This window comes from Chlorocebus sabaeus, chromosome 15 (assembly GCF_047675955.1).
Source record: "Chlorocebus sabaeus isolate Y175 chromosome 15, mChlSab1.0.hap1, whole genome shotgun sequence".
NCBI lineage: Eukaryota > Metazoa > Chordata > Mammalia > Primates > Cercopithecidae > Chlorocebus > Chlorocebus sabaeus.
The window spans coordinates 16,799,226-16,823,242 of NC_132918.1; the positions used below are offsets into that span (position 1 = coordinate 16,799,226).

The 24,017-nt window shown below is 37.4% G+C and overlaps 1 protein-coding gene across 1 annotated transcript in view; it reads left to right on the forward strand.

Moving 5' to 3' along the window:
- SPATA16 (spermatogenesis associated 16) overlaps nt 1-24,017 on the forward strand; it is a 262,274-nt gene that overhangs the window by 193,007 nt on the left and 45,250 nt on the right. Inside the window, exon 6 of the mRNA XM_037988555.2 lies at nt 940-1,087. Within this exon, the coding sequence (XP_037844483.2) occupies nt 940-1,087 (148 nt within the window). The remainder of the gene's footprint in view (nt 1-939; nt 1,088-24,017) is intronic.

Below are 24,017 nucleotides of genomic sequence, written 5' to 3' on the forward strand. Positions count from 1 at the left end.
TTAAATGGTTTTTTCTCTGTTGAGAAGCTTATATCTATTGTTTTTCCTTATTGTTTTTGGCACCTTATTTGTCTGGGAGAATTTCATTCCTATAAATAAAAATGGATTGTTTTATAATATGCTTTTATGCCATATTAAAAAACTGAGGTAACCATAGACACTTCCACATTTTATTCAATGTGCAAGCCTCATTAGAAGGAAAAGTTGTAGGAAAGGAACAAATTCCTCTTAAAACTTCACATAACTTTCTTTTAGGTCTGTTACAAATAGTAATGGACCTATTTAAAACAGGAAGCTGAGGATGATGGCAGGGCTTTATCAAGAATGGTACATGAGCAAAAATGATGTAAAGAAATTCTTAAATAGCCAAAACCATCCTAAACTGCTCTTGTGATCTGGAGGGAAGGGAAGCTTTTCTAGGAGGAAGCTGAGGAAGGATATTTTTAATTCCAAAAGGCTTTCCCAGGTATTGGAAAAAGAAAACAAAAAATACCGTCTGTCTAATTTGCCGTGTTATTTACAGAATATACTTTAGATATTTAATTTATTTTTTAAAAGAAATCTCTCCATATACAAATTGCTCACCAATGTCTGCTCAAGAGTAAGTTAATTATGTCAGACTTAAGAATTTGACTTTTAAAATCAAGTAAAAAAAATGACACCTTAGGAAATAGAATTTATATTTTTATCTTAAAACAAGCTCAGTTTAGAGGTGCCTGTTTACAAACTTCCTTCATTTAATTGGTTTTCTTAATATGAAATAGTATTTCCAGAACTAATTAAAATTTTGTTCTAATGAATATTCAAGACCAAAATATGTTATCTTTGCAGTACAGTATATAGATTTTTAAGTCATCCATAAAGGTAATTATATTTTTTACATTCTTAAAAAGTCATATATTGTTATTGATGCCAAATGGGTTGTTTGTTTCATCTTAGGCCATGATTGAGGAAGCCATCACCAGAGCTGAATCTTTCTCAGTTATGTACACACCATTTGCGACAAAAATAAGAGCTGATAAAATAGAAAAAGTAAAAGATGTTTTCACAAAAACTCATCCTACATATGCAGAGTATATCTACACAGGTAAGATTCAATATCTTTGAGTTATCAGCTGATATTTTGTTTCCAATAAAACAAATACAGGGTTCTTTCTGTTTATTAGTTTATTGCTTCTGTTTTAGGAGTACGCTGTTTTAATCTGATGACTTGAAATGGAAAGTAATTTTTAAGGTTTTAATAGGGCTAGCCTTATAGTTCTAGCACAATATTTCTTGTACTTTCTTTCTATATTTTAAGAAGTGGGGATAAAACCTAGAAAATCTAACATTTAAAAAAATGGAGGAATGACCTGTGGTAAAATGCTATCTTTCCTTTATCCTTTATTGGTAAAGGATAATCAGATGATTATAGTATTTTTCTGCTGATGGATTATTTTTCCAGTCCCTACTATTTCTACTTTTTCCCCCATCTATCTCATACCTCAAACCTTCTCTCCTTATGCTCTTGAATCACTGGTATTCAAATGAGATCTGGAGAGCTAAGGGTCCCACAGTAGTCACAACCACTGGTATGATGTTTTTTCTCTTTTTCATCTTTGGAAATCACTTGTTCTCATTCATTCATGCAAAAAATATTTTGTACTACCTACTGTGCATCAAATGTTATTTTAGTTTAAGGGGAGGATTTTTTTTGGCGCTAAATTAGGAACTACTCGACAATGACTCCCATGTTAAGAAAATCTCTAAATGCATACACCTGATATTGCATCCTTCTATTCAGGCCCCTTCATCCCTTCTCTCAGAACTTTGGGGCTGAGTCACTGAATTATAATGTTAATAATATACTCTATTATTATCACCTTTAAGGCGCCAGACACTCTACATTCATTATCTCTTGTTATTCTCATAATCCATGAGATAAGGTGCTTCCCATTTAGGAACAAGAAAACAGTAACCAGAGAAGACACATAGCTTTTCCAAAGATGCACAGCAAATTAGGCCTTGGATGTGAACCCATGAACATGCCATCAAGCTACACTATTTCCATGTGACAAAAACATTAAATGTGGGTCCTATGGATTTCATATTTTTCTCCACATTCCCTCTTGCTCTTCAAAAGAAAGATGTTAAATAAATCCCACTAGTGATGACTGAATAGGAAATCCCTAAGGAACAATGGTAATTTGAGGGCAGAGAAAGGGAAGAGAAGAAAGCACAATACAGGCCATAGTAACAATTTGTGCTGATTGAGCATTTCATAAAAAAGTAGGTTAAAAAAAAAGTCTTCGAACTCATATTTTTTGTTAATTGCTACAAATTATTCATTACTCTTATGGATATTTAAAGGATTTTTTTGGAGGGCACATAGTAGCAGCACATAAAAGTCATATCTATCTAGCATTATGGAAAAATGAGTCCGATTCAGTTATTTCCGTTCCACCCCCAGATCCATTGGTAATGAAGAGAGAAATTCATTGAGGAGATCACCAGTTTGCCAATTTCTCTTCTGGTAGAATAAATTTAGTTATATTTAACCTATTTCACAGAGCAGTCATGAAGATTAATTAATAGTTCAGAAGCACCACTGCCAAGAGTTTAAAAACAATAATAACATTAATGAGCCAGACTCATGTCTCATGTAATTCCATCAAACCTGTTATCAAGATGAATTATGATCTGTTGGCAAGACGATTCATGCTAAAGAATCTTACACTTTGGGAGAGAAGATAATTATAAGTTACTAATGATTGTTTCTATTATTTTATAATTACTAACTGCTAGAATATGCTAGTGCTATATGAGAATCTTGATAGAAAAGACAGCTTCTGGAGGAGGAACGTGAGGTAGAGAAAGGAGTCTAGAATTTAAGTTTCATTGGGACTGATAAAGTTCTTTGCTCTGTGGAAATTGTGCTTTGGCTTAACAATGCTACTGCATTGGTGACATTATTTACCTCTGTTGCAAATTATTAAAGGGTTTCCCCAAAGCCATTGCTGGAATAATGGTGAAACAACTGTTACTAACCATATGTGCACAGTCTCGGAGGTATAACTCTTTCCCCTAGGCAATTCCAAGGTGGCTGAGGGCACACAGCATGGGAAGAGGAAAGGTCAGGTGTTATTTTTAGCTCTGGATGCTTCTCCCAGAAGATGCAGAGAGGTACTTAGAGCTGTATCAGTAGCCAAAGGTAACAACTAAGAAGTAAGTAACATAAAGACAGATAGGGCCTAGAAGAGTAGACACTTTGTTTTCTTGGCAGTTTCCAAAAACCAGAATCCTCTGATATCTTTTGGCTGTGTCTCCACCCAAATCTCATCCTGAATTGTAATAATCCCCAAATGTCAAAGGCATGGCCAGGTGGAGATAATTGAATCATGGGGGCAGTTTCCCCTGTACTGTTCTCGTGGTAGTAAATAAGTCTCACAAGATCTGATGGTTTTATAAATGGGAGTTCCCCTGCACAAGTTCTCTTGCCTGCTGCCATGTAAGATGTGACTTTCTTCCTCCTTTGCCTTCCACCATGATTGTGAGGCCTCCCCAGCCAGTGGAACTGTGAGTCAATTAAACCTCTTTCCTTTATAAATTATCCAGTCTTATGTATGTCTTTATTAGCAGCATGAGAACAAACTACTGCATCCTCCTATTATCAGCCTTGTAGATAGAATTTAAGAAGCTTCTATCCTGATGAAAATTTATTCAGCTGTTTATTGTAACATGTATTCATGCAACCAGTATGACTAGACAGTCACACAGTAGATATGTGCAAACATAAGAGTCTATACATTTTACCTACCTATTTTCTTCTTTGCTCTGCCCAGAGCCAAAATATATTCTGTCTCATCCCAGGGCACTCCATATAATCCAGTCATTTCTAAAATTAGTCTATCTTTAGAACCTATCTAACCACATTCACCAGTTTCCTTCTCCTTTTCATGGGTTTTTCTTCTCCCTGTGGTCTGGTTTAGCTTTCGTAGACCTCAAACATACCCCATGTCCAAAAGGATCAGTGAACACATGAGGGAGACATCCTCTTCTCAATCTGTAGCAGGCTGGTACAGCTGCTTATCAGATGGCTGGTGGTACTTGAGATCAGCTCTGGTATCTTGAAGAGGACCTCATGGATTCATTTATGTGGCCCATTAAGTGACTCAAGACACCTACATGGATTCTCCATTCTGTTTATTGGTGTAGTTGCTTCTTCATATGTACACCAACCACCCTTACCATACCAGTTGGCCCAAACTAGAGCCACTCTCTGAGATTTCCTCTTACTGCTGGACTGCTGACTTGTGAACCCAGCCATTTTCTGAGTCTTACTCAATAAATCCCCTCCATTCCAGAGGAGACTGGAAGTTGTCGTAGTCCTCTCTTCAACTGGCTATGTTACTCTGCCATTTTTCCCTTGCTGCATGCTCCAGCAAGCCAGGACCCTTAGGACAAGAAGAGGATCTACAATGGAGATTGGGGTGGGGGTGGGGGTGAGGGCGGTTGTTCATCTATTTATTCATTCAGCGAACATTTATTTACACAGTACTCTAGGTGGTGCTGAGAATATACCTGCTCCTAAGAAAGAATTCGACTTTAGTAACTTATACTTTAGCATGAACATTTGACTATATTTTTCCCTTTTCCTAGAGAAAATGTTCATCTAAAACCAAAGCTCTAATTGTGGAATAGAAGGCTGACTCTAATTAAAAGAATTAGGTAGGATAAATAGAGCAGTTTGAGAATAAAGGTTGTTGCCACTTAATATCGCAAAAACTGGCTAGTTGTTTACCAAACTGTTTTATATTTATTTATTTATTTATTTTGAGATGGAGTCTCACTCTGTCACCAGACTGGAGTGCAGTGGCATGATCTTAGCTCACTGCAACTGCCGCCTCATGGGTTCAAGCAATTCTCCTGCCTCAGCCTCCCAAGTAGCTGGGACTACAGGTGCACGCCACCACACCCAGCTAATTTTTGCATTTTTAGTAGAGACGGGTTTCACCATGTTGGCCAGGATGGTCTCTATCTCCTGACCTCATGATCCTCCCACCTTGGCCTTCCAAAGTGCTAGGATTACAGGCATGAGCCACCGTGCCCAGCCCAAACTGTTTTCTTTTTACCTCGGTCATAAATCTAGAATCCATTTCCAGCCTCCCTTCCAGTTAGATGAAGATTTCTGACTGAGTAATGGTCAAGGGAAAACGGACAGATATAATATATGTCACATCCAGGCCTGGCCCATAAAGCCCTCCTATGTATATAAACTGTCTTTCCCCATCCTCTGGCTGAGTAGAGAGAAGCATGGAAAGGGGCTGCAAAACAAAAGGAGCTAGATTCCTGAATGTCTGTGTAGATGGTCACCCTCCGAACACTCTGAATACCCACATGAACAAAAAACACAGTTATCTCTCTTTAGACCACTGAAATTTGGAGTTTCTTTGTTAAATCTGGTAACTTTAACATCTTTATCTGCCCTGCATCATAACAAGTAGGCAGCTTCCTACTCCAACTACAGTGTATACAACAAGTTCTTGCTAACTCAATCAAATAAACACTCATCCACATGCAGCCTACTCCATCCTCAAAAATACTCAGCGTTTGTACATACATCTATTCTTCTAACTCACACTCCCCTCTCCACAGACAGCTACAGATGATGTTTTCATAAACATGTGTTTGTACCCACCCACAGAAAGATAATGTTTCCAGAGAGATACTGATGCTCCAAGAGATAAAATGCAATTATCAAGCTTTCACTGCAGCAAGAGAAATGGAGGCTATATGCAAGAATTTCTAAATTATAGAAGTCATCTAAATAAATAATCAACAGATGAAGGTCATACAATCTGTACCTTGAAGATTTTGGAAGAAGAGTCTACCTATCAAAGTTTTGCTGGAGAAGTAATTATTATCATTAAAACTTGGAGACTAGCATATTTAATTCGCCCAGTGGAGGCTGGCAAGCAAACCTCCAACTCAGAAACTCTGCCCAACTTTAGGTCACCTTCATCAAGCATAGATAGTGTTGAGTTTATTGTTCCCTGGTCACGTGACAGTGCCGTGAGCCCAGCACAAGCTGGCAGAGGTGCTAGTGATGAGCAGGAAGAGTAGTCACAATGGACCTCCTCCAGGCAGTATTTTCTCTCCAGCCAGCCCCAAATTCAGTCACCCATGTCAGGGATTTCCACAGGAAAAACAGACACAAGGGGGAAAAGCATAAAATTAACTCATTCTGAAATGTATTTAGGTTTAAATTTTTTTTAAAAATTTTATTGAATAAGCCAATCACGTTATATATTAACTTTACAGTGATTTATCGTGAGAAAATCCATTCACCTTCAGTGGCAGGTATAGGATTATATTATCCATATAATTTCTATGAGACTGATGAGGGAGAGTTAAAATTCAAATCTGCCTTGTAGAATAACCAGGTTTATACATGCTCAGGAACTTACTGTGCATCCTTTTCTGTTTCAGGAATATAATAAAACCCACCAAAATCTTAAAGTCATACTATAATAGAATTGTATTGTATTATATTTCATGGAGGAAAAAATTACTGATTTTTTTTTTAGCAGTATAACTATTCATTTTTATTATTTAAGAAAAAAACCTGGCTTGATTCATACAGAGTAGTCAGGGTATATAAAACAAATAATAATTTACCAGCCCCAGAATTTTTATGTTTTCACTTATAAAGATTTGACTTGAGATTTTTATTCATATATTCCAATGAAATAATGCAATTCTGCATAGTTCTTATTCTTGCATGGTTGTATTTTAATAATAATAAAGTAATACAATCAGCATATCCTGTCTTCTCTTGATGAAAATATCAAGATTTATTTGCTAAGTAAATAAATAATCAGAAATAGATCTGTGGTTAGCAATGTTTAATAGAAAAGTTTTCTGGATCAGATATCAATTACTTTAACACTTAGATGGATAGAGTCATATTTTGTCTTTCCAATGCAATTTGAATCCCAAGAGTAAATATGTATGTTTGGATAAATAATATATTGTTTTAAAATAGACCTTTAAAAATCACCTTTCATTGAAATTTATAACCTTGTTCTTGTTCAGTCATCATTTACCAGTAAGAATAATACATTCTTATGGTCTCTAAAACATGAAGTTAACATTTCTCATTTTATTCTTTCTTCTTTAAATTATTGTAATTTTATCATGATCAAGAGTTTTCAAAATCAAACTATTTTCCTCTTTGTAACTAGTTTTCTCAAATAGAAAAAGTTATAGAATTAGACAGTCTTCATTCCCAATATTTATAGAAATGTTAAAGTCAGGTTGGTTATAAGATGATAAATCATCTAATATTTGCACCACAGAATTCTTCTTAGAATCAGAAAATCATTCCCAAGGTAAAGAAATCCCTCACATATGGGGCTAAATTCTCTATTCTTAAAATATTAAAATGTTGACCTTCCCAATGGGAAGCGTGGTGCTCTGGCATTGCTCCATCTAATCGAGTTCACCTCCATGTAACCACTTCTCAACAAGCAGTTCACTTGTCCTTTGCATTAGCAGGTGATAGTGCTGTTTGCCTCTGGTCTCCATCATCCACTGCACCTGAAATCCCTGAAACTATAATACCTCTCGCTTAGCATATTGTCCTAGCGGATCTTACTGAAGAAGGCAGGCAGGTTGCGTTTAAAGAAACAGCAGTCAATAATCCAAAAACAAGTGGAAGTGATGTAAGTTTTTCCTTCCGCCTCTCAAGAAAGCCCATGAGTTGAGGTAGGGTAGGGCAGTTGTAATGGGGTATGTGGTAAACATTAAACAGATATCCGTAATGCTCAGCAAAACCTTGTAAAATGCACATGTACCTAAACACAAACATTCGCATGTCAGCTTCCCTCAATCTCCTTTCCTACTCAAAATTCTCCAGGTATGTCCTTTAAATTTATTCCCTCATGAATTGATGAGTCTCTTCCAGTGTCATTCTTGATGGTCTTACCAGTTTCTCAGGTTCTTACCCATCCCCACTATCTCAGTCTACATAAGAAAGTCCCATGACCATTTCCAAACAAGCAGAACTCATTTTAGCAGGTGAGGGAGTTCTCAATATGAGTGAAGTAAGTGCTCAACCGTTAACACTTTATTTTTCCTGAATCACTTTACTTACGCTTTCTAATGTAGCCTTTCTATAACAATATAGTTAATCATTAGGTGCTGCAGTCTAATAAATCATGCAGCCGAGCATTAAAATCCCTGAAGACTGAACTCTCAGTAGTATACAACAATTTTAAATTGAGAATTTTTAAAATTTTTGAAGTCAATGTTGCACAGAATTATAAATTTTTTATTTTGTAGAGTTATCTTTTATTCTTTGCATATTCAGCATCTAAATCCTATTTATTTCTCCTCGAATACTTGACTCACAATAATCTACACCTTATGGGCATTAGCATTTTCTTGATGATCTTATAGTCTACAAATAATCACTGCATTTTACAACTAAAATAAAGCCCCATCCAACCCATTTATTTATTTATTTATTTATTTATTGCTTTTAGTAGTTTTATTTTTTAAAACATTTTATGGTATCACACACATATAAAAATCCATTTTTAAATGCAGCTTAACTAATTTATTATGGAGTAAACATCAAGTCAGAAAAGAAAACATTTTACCAGCTCTCCAGATATCTTTTACTGGCCCTTTCTTAATCCCAAACAACTCTCTACCCCCACCAAGGTAACTACTGTCCTAAAGTTTAGAGTAATTACTTTTTTACTTTACAGCATTACCACCTATCTATTCCTAAACTCTAGACTTCAATTTGCCTGCTTTGAAATGTTATAAACATGAAATCATAGAGTAGATGCTCTTTTGTATCTGACTTCTTTTGCTCAATAATTTGTTTATGAATTTCTTCCATGTTGCAAAAAGCATTAGTTTATTGATTTTCATTGCTGCGTAATATTCTGTCCTATGAATAGACAGGTCTGGTGTTGATGAAATCCCTCAGCTTGGCTAGGCATGGTGGCTCACCCCTGTAATTCCAACACTTTGGAGGCTGAGGTGGGAGAATCACTTGAACCCAGGAGTTAAAGACCAGCCTAAACAACATAGCAAGACCCCCATCACTACAAAAAAATTAAAAATTAGCTGGACATGATGGTGCACATCTGTAGTCCCAGCTACTCGGGTGGCTGAGTAGGTGGGTCACTTTAGCCTGGGAGGTCAAGCCTGCAGTGAGCCGTGATCACACCACCGAACTCCAGCCTGGGTGACAGAGCAAGACCCTGTCTCAAAAAAATAATAATAATAAAAAAATTAAAAGAAAAAAAGAGAAAAAGAAATCCCTCAGCTTTTGTTTGTCTGGGAAAGTCTTAATTTCTCCTTCGTGCTTGAAAGATATTTTTTTTTTTTTTTTTTTTTTTTGAGACGGAGTCTTGCTCTGTAGCCCGGGCTGGACTGCAGTGGCCGGATCTCAGCTCACTGCAAGCTCCGCCTCCCGGGTTTACGCCATTCTCCTGCCTCAGCCTCCGGAGTAGCTGGGACTACAGGCGCCCGCCACCTCGCCCGGCTAGTTTTTTGTATTTTTAGTAGAGACGGGGTTTCACCGTGTTAGCCAGGATGGTCTCGATCTCCTGACCTCGTGATCCGCCCGTCTCGGCCTCCCAAAGTGCTGGGATTACAGGCTTGAGCCACCGCGCCCGGCCAGAAAGATATTTTTTACCAGATACACTATTCTAGGGTAATATACTTTTTCCTTCAGCATTTTAAATATGTCATGCTACTTGGACCTGGCCTGTTAGGTTTCACCGAGAAGTCAGCTGCCAGACGTATCGAAGCTCTTTTGTATGTTATTTCTTTCTATTCTCTTGCTGCTTTTAGAATCCTTTATTTATCCATGGCCTTTGGGAATTTGATTATTAAATGCCCTGAGGTAGTCTTCTTGGGGTTAAATCTGCTTGGTGTTCTATAACCTTGTACTTGAATATTGATATTTTTCTCTAGGTTTGGAAAGTTCTATTACCATTTTGCAGAACTTCTACCTCAATCTCTCTCTCCCTACTTCATCTTTAAAGCCAATAACTCTTAGATTTGTACTTTTGAGATTATTTTCTAGATTTTGTAGGCATGATTCATTCTTTTCTCTTTTTTTAATTTTACTTTAAGTTATGGGATACATGTGCAGAACGTACAGGTTTGTTACATATGAATATATGTGCCATGGTGGTTTGCTGCACCTATGAACCCATCATCTAGGTTTTAAGCCCCACATATATTAGGTATTTGTCCTCTCCCTCCCCATGCCCCCCACTCCCTGACAGGCCCCAATGTGTGATGTTCCCCTTCCTGTGTCCATGTGTTCTCATTGTTCAACTCCCACTTATGTGTGAAAACATACGGTGTTTGGTTTTCTGTCCCTGTGTTAGTTTGCTAACAATGATGATTTCCAGCTTCATCCATGTCCCTGCAAAAGACATGAACTCATCCTTTTTTATGGCTGCATAGTATTCCATTTCTAATCAGCACCTTCACCCCCACACCACTGTGTTGCTATTGTAAACAGTGCAGATGGTTGTTCAGGTATTTTGTGAATGCAAGCCAAACGTAAGCTAATGTAGAGAAGTGTTTCTGGAAAGATATGAACAAATCGAGTCAAACCTACATGTACTCAAGAGTGTGCATTACATAAAGGAAATCCAAGGTGGGTTCCCTGGTGCCTTATTTAGTTGGTTTAATGAGGTCATGTTTCCCTGGATGTTCTTGATGTTTGTAGATGTTTATCAATGATTGGGCATAAAGAGTTTATTTGAAGAGTTATTCAAGAGGTGTTTATTGTTGCCTTTGCATTCTGGGCTTGTTTGTACCTATCTTTTCTGGGAAAGTTTTCCAAGTATTTAAAGAGAATTGAGTGTTACTTTGGGAGGCTGAGATGGGCGGATCACGAGGTCAGGAGATCGAGACCATCCTGGCTAACACGGTGAAACCCTGTCTCTACTAAAAAATCCAAAAAAAAAAAACTAGCTGGGCGAGGTGGTGGGCTCCTGTAGTCCCAGCTACTCGGGAGGCTGAGGCAGGAGAATGGCGTAAACCCAGGAGGCGGAACTTGCAGTGAGCTGAGATCCGGCCACTGCACTCCAGCCCGGGCGACAGAGCGAGACTCCGTCTCAAAAAAAAAAAAAAAAAGAGAATTGAGTGTTGTGATCATCTAAATCTTTGGTCCCTGCAGCCATCTCTGCATTAGGGGACACCCAAAGTCCTGTAACACTGTGACTCTGGCAGACTTGTAGAGGTACCACCTTGGTGGTCTTGGGCAAAATCCAGAAGCATTCCCTGGATGACCAGGTGGAGACTCTAATTCCTCTCTTTCCTTTCCCCTAACAAATGGAGTCTGTCTCTCTGTGCTGAGCTGTGGGAGAAGCTTGGGAAGAGGTGATACAAGCACTCTTATGGCCACGACAACTGGGACTGCGCTGGATAAGATGCAAAGGCAGTAAAGCACTGGGTCCCACCCCAAGACCCACCAAGTCACTACCTGGCTACTGCCTATACTCACTCAAGGCCGACGGGCTGTTCAGTCCACAGGTGGTGAATCCAGCCAGGCTTGCGTCCTTCCCTTCAGGGTGGTGAGTTCCCTGCTGGCCCAACTCTAGTCCAGAAATGCTGTCCATACTCCAGGGCCTGGAGAGGGGAACTTTTGGAATCTTCTTGGTGCTATGTTCTACTGTGGCTGAGCTGACACCCAAGCCACAAGACAAAATCCTTCCCATTTTTCTGTCTCATTTTCTCATACAGAAGGAGTCTCCCCTGGGGCCATTGCTACCCCGGCTCACGGCTGGTACTGCCTGGCTACTGTCAATGTTCACTGAAGGCCCAAGAGCTCTTCAACCAGCTTGTGGTGAATGTTCCCAGGGCTGGGTCTCTCCTTTCAGGCCAGGAGGCTTCCATCTAGCCCAGGGTGAATCCAGAAATGCTGTCCAGTAGCCAAGGCCTGAAGTTGGGAACCACAGGAGCCTGCTTGACTGAGCTGGTGCCCAAGCTGCAAAACAGAGTCCCCTTTACTCTTCTCTCTCCTTTCCTCAAGGAGAAGGAGTCTCTTCCCATGGCTACCACAGCTGGGAATGTGCTGGGTCACACCTGAAGCCAGTACAGGCCTGGGTTTTACCCAAGGTGCCCAGTGAGTACTCCCTGGGTACTTCTGATGTTTACTCAAGGCCCGAGTGCTCTTTAATCAGCAAGCGTTGAATCCTGCTAGGACTGGGTTCTTCCCTTCAAGGCAGCAGGTTCCCCTCTAGCTCAGGTTGTGTCTAGCAATGTTGTCTGAGAGAATAGTGCCCTATCCTGTGGCTGGGCTGGTATCCAAGTTGCAAGACAAAGTCTTCTTTATTCACCCCTCTCCCTTCCTGAAGCAAAAGGAAGGAGTCTATCCCAGAGCTGTGAGCTGCACTACCTGTGGTTGGCGGAGAAGTGACACAAGAACTCCCATAGCCACCCCAGCCGGTGTCTCCCTAGCATCATTTACCCCAAGTCCACTGACTCCAAGCCCAGCATAGTGCCAGAGCTACCCCAGAATTTAGGTCCTTGAAGCCTAGACTACCTTTCAAGTTTATTTAGAACCCCAGAGCTTCTTTAGCCCATGGTGGTAGGGCTAGCCAGAATTCAGGTTCTGACCACTGGGATGGAGAATTCTCCCCTAGCTAGCGCTGATCTAAATGCTCTCCCCATGGATGCTGACTGGGTTCTGCCCCCATGTTGCTTTCCATTGTGACAAGGCAGCACTGAGTTCCAATACAAAGTCCCACAACTACTATATTCTCCCTCCACCATGCACACAGAGTCTCTCTCTGCGCCACTTGGCTGCTGCCAGGGAATGGGGGGAGGTGTGACATCAGCAATTCAAGACTATCAAGTACTGTCATGGCTCGTCTAATTTTTTGTTCCTATGAAAGTGTTTCTTGTATGGACAGTTGTTCAATTTGGTGTTCCCATGAGGGAGACAATCACTGGAGAGTTCTGTTTGGACATCTTGCTCTGCCTCCTCCTTCTTATTAGCTCTTTGATGTTCTTAGAAAAATCTACTTTTTAGATTTCTTCTAGGAATATTAGTTGTCTTCAGAAAGAAGGTTTGTCCAATTTGTCTGTTTTGAGATTACAAGAATCAGAAGCTTCTATTTTTTTAGTTATGTAATACTTGAAATATGCTAAAAGACACAAAAATAATATAATGAACGCCTACATAATTACCACCTTATTTGAGAAATAAAACATTAAAAGTATTGTATAGTTCAAGTTCCCAAGGTTTTTCAGATCCTAATCTCCTCCCTCCCCTCCAGAGGTAATCACTATCATAAATTTGTTTATTATTCCTTTTTTATTGTAGTAAAATATACACAACATAAATTGTACCATTTTAAACACTTTTAAAGTGTACAGATCAGCGGCATTAACTACATTCACATTATTGTTCAACTATTACCACCATCCGTCTACAAAACCTTTTCATTTTCCTAAACTGAAACTCTACCCATTAAATAATAACTCTCCATTTTATTCTCCTCCCCCCCGATCCCCTAGCAAACACTATTCCATTTTCTGTCTCTATGAATTTGACAGCTCCAAGTGGAATCATATAGTATTTGTCCATTTGTGTCTGGCTTATTTCACTTAGTATAATGTCTTCAAAGTTCATCCATGTTGTAGCTGATGTCAGATTTTCCTTCCTTTCTAAGGTTAAATAATATTCCATTGTATATGTATATCACGTTTTGTTTATCTGTTTTTCCATTGAGAAAATCTTGGTGCTTCCACCTTTTGGCTACTGTGGAACATACTGCTGTGAACACGGGTATACAAGTATTTCCTTGCTTTCAATTGTTTTTGGTGTATAAATTGCTGGATCATATGGTAAATCTATTTTTTTTTTTTTTTGGTAAATCTATTTTTAATTTTTTGAGTGTCACGTCATTTCTTGTGGTGGCCACACCATTTCACATTCTCACCAGAAGTGCATGAGTGTTTCAATTTCCCCATGTCCTCATCAACCCTCATTATTTTCTGGTTTTTGGTAATAGCCATCCTAACAGACATAAAGTGGTATCTTGCTGCTGTTTTAATTTGCATTTCCTTAATGATTAGTGATGCTGAGCATCTTTCACGTGCTTATTGGCCATTTTTATGTCTTCTTTGAAGAAATGTCTGTTTAAGTCCTTTCCTGATTTTTTAATTGAGTTGTTTTTTGTTGCTGTTTTTGAATTGTAGTTCTTTATGTATTCTAGATATAAATTCTTTGTCAGATGTATGATTTGCAAATGTTTCCTCCCATTCTATAGGTTGCCTTTTCACTTCATTTCCGTGACTGTTAATTAGGGTGAACATCTTCGTTGTCATTATTTGTCCTGTGGTTACATTTCCTTAAAAAATAAACAGAATTCTTAAAAATTTTCAAATTTATAAAAATGGTATTTTTACCATTTCTCTATTCCTACAATTTGCGTGTTTGTACCCTTTGTTCATTTGGGTTTTTTGAATAGTTTTATTATTGATTTATTGGAGTTTTTATATTTTATCTCATTAAGAAGCTTGACTTTGCTGCGGTGACTTTTGATGAAGTGAGATTTAAATTTTAATGTTATTTTATAATTTTGTTTCTGTTTTTGTTTTCGCTTTTGTTTTTGAGATGGAGTTTTGCTCTGTCACCCAGGCTGGAGTGCAATGGCGCAATCTTGGCTCACTGCAACCTCTGCCTCCCAGGTTCAAGCAATTCTCATACCTCAGCCTCCCGAGTAGCTGGTATTACAGGCATGTGCCACCATGCCCAGCTAATTTTTGTATTTTTAGTAGAGATGGGGTTTCACCATGTTGGCCAGGCTGGTCTCGAACTCCTGATTTCAGGTGATCTGCCCACCACAGCCTAATAGCTTGTAGTCTGGTGTCATATTTAAGAAATCCATCCCTGTTCCAGTACCTAGATGTTCATTCTTTCTTTTTGGTTTGTTTGTTCGTTCTTCTACTGTTATAGCTAGGAACACAACACAAGGTTGAATAAAGGAGTGATAGCAGGCATCCACATGTTGTTCCAGAGTTAAGACTTCTAAATTTCCACCACTAACTATAAAGTTTGCTGTAGATTTTTGATAAGTATTCTTTATCAGGTTTAAAAAGTTGTCATTTATTCATATTATGCCAGATGTTTTAACATTGTCGAACCTTTCTATTGTATTCTTTTTTCTTACATTTAACTCCTTTCTGCTCTTATATTTATTATTTCTTTTATGTCCTGTTTTGGAAACTTATTCTTTTATTGCTTAATTTTCCTCACTGAATTCTGGGGTCAATAATTTTCAATACTCTCCCTAGTTTTTAGTACAGACTATCAATTTCTCTCCAAGAATGATTTTTATTGTGCCCTAAAAATTTTGTAAAACATTTTCATTGTATTTCATCTCAAAATATTTTCTCACTTTCATTATGAAATCTTCTTTGAGCCATGACTTACTTAAATACACAGTTTTTAATGTCTGAATGTATAGAATTGTTTAGCTATCTTTGTTATTAATTTTTAACCTAATTGCATCATGTTCAAAAACATAGTCTAAATTTTAATAATCCCTGAAATTGTTAAGGTTGGTTTATGCCCTAATATATGGTCAGCTGTCATTAATATACCATTTGTGCTCAAGAAGAATGTCATTTTTTAATTGTTGAATGCAAGGTTTTTTAATGTATTCATTAGATGGATCAAGTTTGAAAATTACTCATACCTTTTAGATGCTACAATTTTTTGTCTACTTGACATCAGTACATAGGGAAAAAAAAAGATGTTAAAGTAATCCAAAATAGTGGTAGATTTGTCAATTATTCTTATAATTTGTCAATTTTCACTTTTTGTTTCAGCATCAATGTGCCTATTGTTTTAAGATCATTAATTGTGTGTTATTGTTATGTAATTACATTCTTCACCTTAATGTTAATAATTTTGTGTTAAAATCTATTTTGTCTGATATTAATATAAATTCACTTGTTTTATTCTGATTAGTATTTTTCTAGTATTTCTTTTACACATCCTTTTACTTTCAACATTTTATATCTCCATGTTAAAATATTCTCTTAAATATGACACATCAGCTGACTTTTTTATTTATTTAATTACTTATTATGTAGTCAATCTCTGTCTTTGAATAAGTAAGCTTATTCTAATTCCTGAGTTGATTGATTGAGTTTTTCTGCCAGAGTATAAGTTCCTGAGACACAGAAATCTGTCTGTTCACCATTGGCTTAGATAGTGCCTGACAAATAGTAAGCACTAAATAGATCTTTGTTGATTTCTGTGTTATGTTTGGTTTATTTCTGGCATGTTATAGGCTTTAGTCCACATACTTTTTACCCACTCCTAACTTGCCTTCTCTCATATGCTTCAAGATTTCTTTTATTCATTTTTTCTTTATTTACAATAACATTACATGTTATTATGAACACAGATATCTTAACAAAATCGGAATTTAATGATTATCAACTGAAGAAGATAAAGGTCATAGAATACTTTAATGAAAATCACCCCCTAATATTATACATAATATGTATTTATTTCAACCTGATATTTTCCCTGACACCATCCTTAAGTTAATTATGGTCATAAATGTGTTTACATAGTCAACATTTATCTATAATTATTATATACACATGTCTACCAAATTTTTCTCACATTTCAGTTCTTCTGAATTTTATTTCCTTCTTTCTAAAGTGCATCCTTTGGAAGTTCCCAAAGTGAGAGTCTGTTGGAAGTATATTCCCTTCATTCCTGATTGTCTAAAATGTCTTTAATTCACCCTAGTTCTTAGATAACAGTTCAACAGGTTATAAATGTCTAATCTAAAATATTGGTGCCTTGAAGATATTATTTCACTGTCTTCTGACTTGTGTCATTGCTATTGGGAAGTCAGATCTCATTCCTTTGTAGATAATCTTCTTTTATCTCCGATGCTTTTAAGATCATGTCTTCATTTGAAGTTCTACAGTTTAACTACAGATGTGTCCAGGTATAATTGTTTTTTTTCTTAACCTGCTTAGTCACTGTGTTCATAATCTAAGGGGTCAAATCTTTCATAAATTCTGAAAAACTGTCATCCATTTCCTTTTCAAGACTTTAGTCCCTGATTCTCTCTATTCTCTCATTTAAGAACTTTAACTGGACATTTGTTACTTTTATTTATTCTATCCTTCAGATCATCAAGGCTGCTTATTAAATTCTCCATGTCCTTGTCTCTGCTTCATTTTGAAATGTTCTCAGATCTGCATTCTCATCCTTCCTTTAGCTCTGTCTAGATCACTCCTTAGTAGATTCAAGATTTTCATTCCAATAATTGTTTTTCCACTCCTAGAAGTTCTCTTGAAGTCTTCTTTTCTTATGTAATTTGCTTATTAATTTTTTATTTTTGTTTTTATCTTCTGAGACGGAGTCTCTCTCTGTCACCCAGGCTGGAGTGCTGTGGCATGAACTCACTGCAACCTCTGCCTCCTGGATTCAAGCAATTCTCCTACCTCAGCCTTCCAAGTAGCTAGGATTACAGGTGTGCACCACCACACCTGGCTAATTTTTTGTATTTTAGTAGAGGCAGGGTTTCACCATGTTGCCCAGGCTGCTCTGTCCTGAGCTCAGACAATCCGCCTGCCTCAGCCTCCCAAGTGCTAGGATTATAGGCATAAGCCACTGTGCCCAACCCTTTTGTTAAATTTAACATTTATTTTAAGTTCAGAGGTACATGTGCAAGTTTGTTATATAGATAAACTTGTCTGATGGGGCCCCAGTGTGTGTTTTTCCCTTCTATGTGTCCATGTGTTTAAAATCTTTTTCAAAGCAACTTTTAAAAATCTAGTTTTATTCTTGTGATTTTTATTATATTTAGTACTTTAAACACATTTTATATTTTGTATCTAATAGTGCTATTTCTCAAGATCTCAGAATGCTAATTCTGCTATTTGTTGTTTTGCCATCTCTGGGGTATTTCTCAAAAACCAACCAATTCTTCCATTCTGCAACACCAACTGGATGTCCGAAGATTCAATTCAATTCTGATAACTATCCACATAGAGTTAGTATCAGGTCCCACAAGTTGAAGGTTTCAGTATGACAAAACTGTGCCCATTTCAGATACCAGTTGCAGTACTTCTGATCAACCAGCTACAAATCAGGAGTTTTCACAACCCCCTCCTCATGTTCAATAATTTGTTTGCTGAGCTCAGGAAAATACTTTGCTTGCTCGTATTGGTTTATTATAAGAGATACCACTCACAAACAGCCAAATGGAAGAGATGCACAGGGCAAGATCATGGGGGTGAGAGATGTAGAGCCTCTAAGTCCTCTTTGGTGTGCCATTCTTCCTGTACCATGATGTGTTCACCAACCTGGAAGGTCTCCAAACCCCAACTTTTATGGGTTTTTATGGAGTTTTCATTATATAGGCATCCTTGTTTAAATTATTGGTCATTGGTGATTAACTCAGTCTCCAGTATCTCTCCTCTCTCCAGAGGTGGGGGAGGCATGAAACTGAACATTCCAAGCCTCTAATCACATGGTTGATTTCTTTGCCAAACTGCCCTCATCCTGTAGCTATCCAAGGGCGCAGCAAGGGTCACCTCATTAGCATATACTCAGATAGGGTTGAAAGGGGCTTGTTATGAATAACAAAAATGCCCCTATCACTCAGAAAATTTCAGTCATTTTAGAAGCTGTGTCAGGAAATGGGGACAAAGACCAAATATTATTTTAAAAGGACATTACTCTTAGCCCTTGCATTTCTATATTCTTTCAGTCTAATTGTAATTTGTGTTAGGGCTTTACCAACAAATTTTGCTACCATAGTGCATGATGCTCCTGTGTCAAAAAATTCCATAACCTTTTCTTCACCATTTTACCTATTCATTTGCATAAGATTTTGGGTTTGCAGCTGGGGGTCAAGCTAAGAGACTCTGGCCCTTTTGTCAATAATTATTTTGATTAGTCTGCCTGTCTATTGCCCCAAATGACTACAGACCAGGTTTCTCATTGTAATATTTGCCTTCTAGCTTTTTAAAATCCCCACACTTTTATGAACCAAATTGGGGTTCACTTGCTTGGTGCATTGTGACCAGATATTTACATCAAGGTTTATAGTAGAAGAAAGAAAGGCTTTATTTGCGGGGCACCAAGCAAGAAGGATCAGGCAGTTAACACTTAAGTTCCAAACTCCCCAATGTATTACAGGCAACAGTTTTTTTTAAAGGCAAGGATAAATTTAGAAAGGCAGAAGTTATAAGCAAAATCATAATGCATGGAGAGTATGCATTGCTTTTGGCCTTAAAGGGCAGGATTTCTTGAAGTAGGGACTTCCAGGTCATAAGTAGATTTAAAGATTTTTTAATTTGTAATTGGTTAACAAATAGAAACTTTCTTTTAAAATTTGAGATATGCAGAAAATAATGTTAGCTCTGGCATGTGGGTGTGACTTCCTCCAGGCCCCTCAAGAGGAAATTTAGAACCAAGAATCATGGTTACAGTTTAGTCCTCAGTTCTCCCTTATTTGAGGTTTATATGCCAGTGGATCCATTTGGTTAGGGGCAGCAGAGGGGGGAATCTGGATTTCTGAAAATACAACTCAGAGACATAGATTAAGATGTTATTTTTAGGTTTTATAGGAGAACCAAACATTCTGTGATTCTAACGTTTTTGATTATTGTTTTAAGCTATTATATTTTTGTTTATCAAGTTATTTATGTACTTTTCAGGGCTAGCTATTTGCCTGAAACTTTTTTTAAAGAAACTCAAGATATTTTTCTCATTTTCATACTTAAGGAGGCCCACAGACTCCAAAGAGGGAGTCTCTGCTCTGTCTTAAAATTGGGGTTATTAGAAGTTGTTTGGGGCCCTTTATTATTGAGAGACTGGCAGAGGATCCCTTCGGTCCACCCAACCTTGTATAGTGCTGTATTAAGATTTTTGTTTCACCCTAATCAATGTTCATCTATGTATCCCATTTCTTGATAACCATCTAAAGATTTCCACCTGCAGAGGTGAGTCCTTTGACTCTCTGCTTCTTCCCTATTGTTTCCTCCTATCAATGTTTGCTTTATTCACCCCCCCATTTCTTAATAACCATTTAACAATTTCTAAATCATCGGGACAAGTCCTTTGCCTCTCCCTTCTACCTCTCCTCATTCTCTTATTAAATGATCTAATGTTTTTACAGCATCTGTAAGACCCGTGAAGGGAAGCTGAGAAAGCAAATTTCGTTAAGAACTGTTGCTCCATTTTGCAACAGTTAAGTTACATGGGCACCAATTTACCATGACCTGGGTAATGAGCATATTTAGTGGATAAATCTCCTGATTATTATGAAGTCAATCTTACATGGCTTGCATATGAAACATATCAGCTGCTTCATCTGGGATATCCCAATTGTCATTTATAGGGGGAGTTGGACAGTCCCCCTTCTCAGGATAAACAGATCTTACAGTCACTTTTATTTAGTCCACCAGGCTGGTTGTTCTTTCAGGAATATACCCATCTGCAGTGGTTCCACAGTGAGCAGTGGATCCTATATCCACCCAAACATGCCTTCCTACTCTACAAAATTTAAAAAGTTACTTTTTTTTAAAGTTAGTCATACTTACAATGCATTTTAGTAAAGGCAGCTGATGACACTGATCTACAAAATAAAATATACCCCCGGGTATATATATTTACACTCTATCCCCTGGTTTCAGTAGTTTCTTGGTTTTGGCCTCCCCTCAATGTGGACCACCTTCTTAGTAATCAGAGATCTTAGAGGTACTCTCAGTTGTTACTGTATAATTTCTCCCCGAGAGACTTCAGGGGCTAGTGGCTGAAGTTCAGCTCAACTGAAATCTGTGCTTGGTTCAGCATTAAAGTTTAACCTGGCAGTCACTTTTAATTTCTTCCATTTTTAGCTCTTATAGATAATAATAGCCAATGGATTGTATACTTTATTTGTTCTATTAGTTTGCATTACCCTGTGTATTCAGCAAACCAAAAGGCTGGGAATCAGATTCACCTCTAAATTCCATTGGTAACTTTTACGTTTAGTAACTAACTGAAGCACAGCTGCTGCTCCATACTATGGATAACAAATCAAAGGTTCCTCCTCCCTCACCGTTTCATCCTTTCTCTTCCCAAACCACATGCTTCTGTGAGTCAGGGCCATTCTAACAAATCCCACTTCTGACACCAATTTTGAAGTGATTTTTTTTCCCACAATATTCTGATGTCAAATGTGTAGGGTTTTCCACATCACTATTTCTCTAGCTTTGTGACACTAACTAGGTGTTCAATATTGCATTTCAATTCTGACACTAATTACCTGGAAACCCTGCAGGTTAAAGGCTCAGTCCCATAGCACTGCCCTCCACTTTAGATACCAGTTATAATAATCCCAGCACTTTGGGAAGCCAAGGCAGGCAGATCACTTGAGGTCAGAAGTTTCAGACCACCCTGGCCAGCATGGTGAAACTGCATCTCTACTAAAAATACAAAAAAAAAAAATAGCTGGCCGTAGTGATGCATGTCTGTAGTCCCAGCTGCCTGGGAGGCTCAGGCAGGAGAATGGCTTGAACCCAGAAGGTGGAGGTTGCAGTGAGCTGAGATCATTGCACTCCATTGCACTCCATTGCACTCCAGCCGAGTCCATTGCACTCCAGCCTGGGCGACAGAGCAAGACTGTGTCTCAAAAAATAAATAAATAAGTAAATAAATAAATAAAGTCACAGGCCTCCTATGCTTCTGACCAAGCAACCATAAATCAAGGGTTCTCATAATCCCCATCTCAGCTTTGACAATTTGTTAGACCAACTCTCAAAACTCAGGACTTACCATTTAGCAACATAGTAGCAACAAAATACCATAATAGCAACAAAAACAGTCAATGAAGTAATAGCAAGTAAGGGATACAACTTAGAAACAGCCAAATGAGAGAGAAGCATGTATAGAGAAATGCATGACAGAGGAGGGAGGATGCGCAGAGCTTTCATACCTTCTCTGGGAATATTACCCTCCTAGAACTTCAATGTGTTCACCAACCCAGAAGTTCTCCAAGCCCCGCTGTTGAGAAGTTTTTATTGAGATTTCATCATGTAGACATGATTGATTAAATAATTGACTATTAGTGATTAACTCAGTCTTTAGTCTCTATTTCCTCCCTTGGAGGTTGGTTGGTTTTTCTTTTGTTTTTTTTTTTTTTGGTTTTTTTTTGAGACGGAGCCTCGCTCTGTCGCCCAGGCTGGAGTGCAGTGGCCGGATCTCGGCTCACTGTAAGCTGACCCAGCCCCATTTGGAAGCTGTTATAGGCCTTCCAAATGCTGCCACATTAGAACAAAAGACACTCCAATCATCCTTATCATTCAGGTAATTCTAAAGGTCTTAGGAGCTTTGCAGAAACTAGGAAGAAAGACCAAGCATCTTTCTATGATACCACACCACCTCCCACTCATTGAAAATTGTATCTTTGAGTGCTTTTCCACTCTTGTGTGTAAGGTATAAGCCATTATTCAGTGGGGCTTGATCTGTGAGAATTCTGTGCAGTCTACAGTAATTTTGCATCCTTCCCCAGAGGATTTTCTTTTGCTTTTTCTATATCATAGAATGTTACCAATCAGAGCAGTTTGTTCCTAGACATCAGAGTTCCTAAACTACCCAGGTAGCATAAACTCAAACCTTAACCCACATGCTTATAGTTAAAATTCCCAGAGGAAAAAAATTTCTAGTCTAGGCCCCAAACAATTCAAACAAGTTTATTCTCCTTTTGTCAATCGTTAAAATTTTTATCTCTATCATTTTACTCATACCCCGATCTCACCCTAATTTAATAATGTACTGTGCTATATTATAATTGACTGTTTACTTGTGTGCTATAGGCACCAAATAGTAAACAACACCATGCCCTCTATTATCTTACCTTTTCATTCTAATGTCTGACATATATTTATAGATTCTTGAAAGAAAAGCCTAAAAGTATTTGTCAAGTAAATTAGATAATCAAATTATCAAAATTATATATCTTGCTAAGCTTATTTCTAATATTTTTTTTTTTGCTATTATGGATCAAACCATTGTTTTAAATATACTGCATATTTTATTATATCTACATATTTCGGGTTTTTTCATCTTACATGGTTTCTTGTTTGCTTGTTTGTTTGAGATGGGGTCTCAAACAATGGCTATTTTTGAATGGCTATTCGCAGGTATGCTCATAGCACATTACATCATTGAACTCCTGACCTCAAGCAATCCTCACACCTCAGCCTTCTAAGTAGGTAAGACTATAAACATGTACCACCATGTCAAGCTTTAAATCTTACATGTTTATTTTTATATATTTTCTTTTTTGACACCTTAGTGAACTCTTGTCTATACTAATTGATTTTCAGTTTATCCTCTTGGATTTTCTACAACCATCTATTGTTAAGTAATAATACAGTGATCTCTTTACTTCCAATATTTATATCTCTCATTTTTATTTCAGGTCTTATTACTTTGTCCTAAAGTTCCAAAGCTGTAGATAATAATAATAGTGGTCAAAAACAGTTATTTTGTTACTGAGGTTAACAGGAATAAAACAGATTAAAAGTTGTTTCATCACAACCAAACTAACTACTAATAGTGAAGGGTGCATAGCAATATCTAATATCTATATATCAAGGTGTCTGTTCTTTTAGATTTCAAAATATAAAGCAGCATCTCATCTCAAGTTCTAAATCAAAGCCTTGCTTTCAAAATTGGTATATATGTTAACTGCAGGAAATTTCTGATAAGATTATTTGCTTATGAATCATGATAATTCATGAGTAATAATTTTGTAGATGATAATTCTTTGTTTTTAAGTTATCATTAATAATACAGATTATTACATGAAAAGTTGTAGTACTTATAAACCAATTTCAACAAAAAGCAAAAAAGAAAGTCTCTGTTCTTAGGAAAGGAAATCACTGTGCTTTTCTGTGATTATAGAAGTTTTTTAATTAAGAACATTGTGAATGACATATTTGATCCTCTTTTAGCAAAT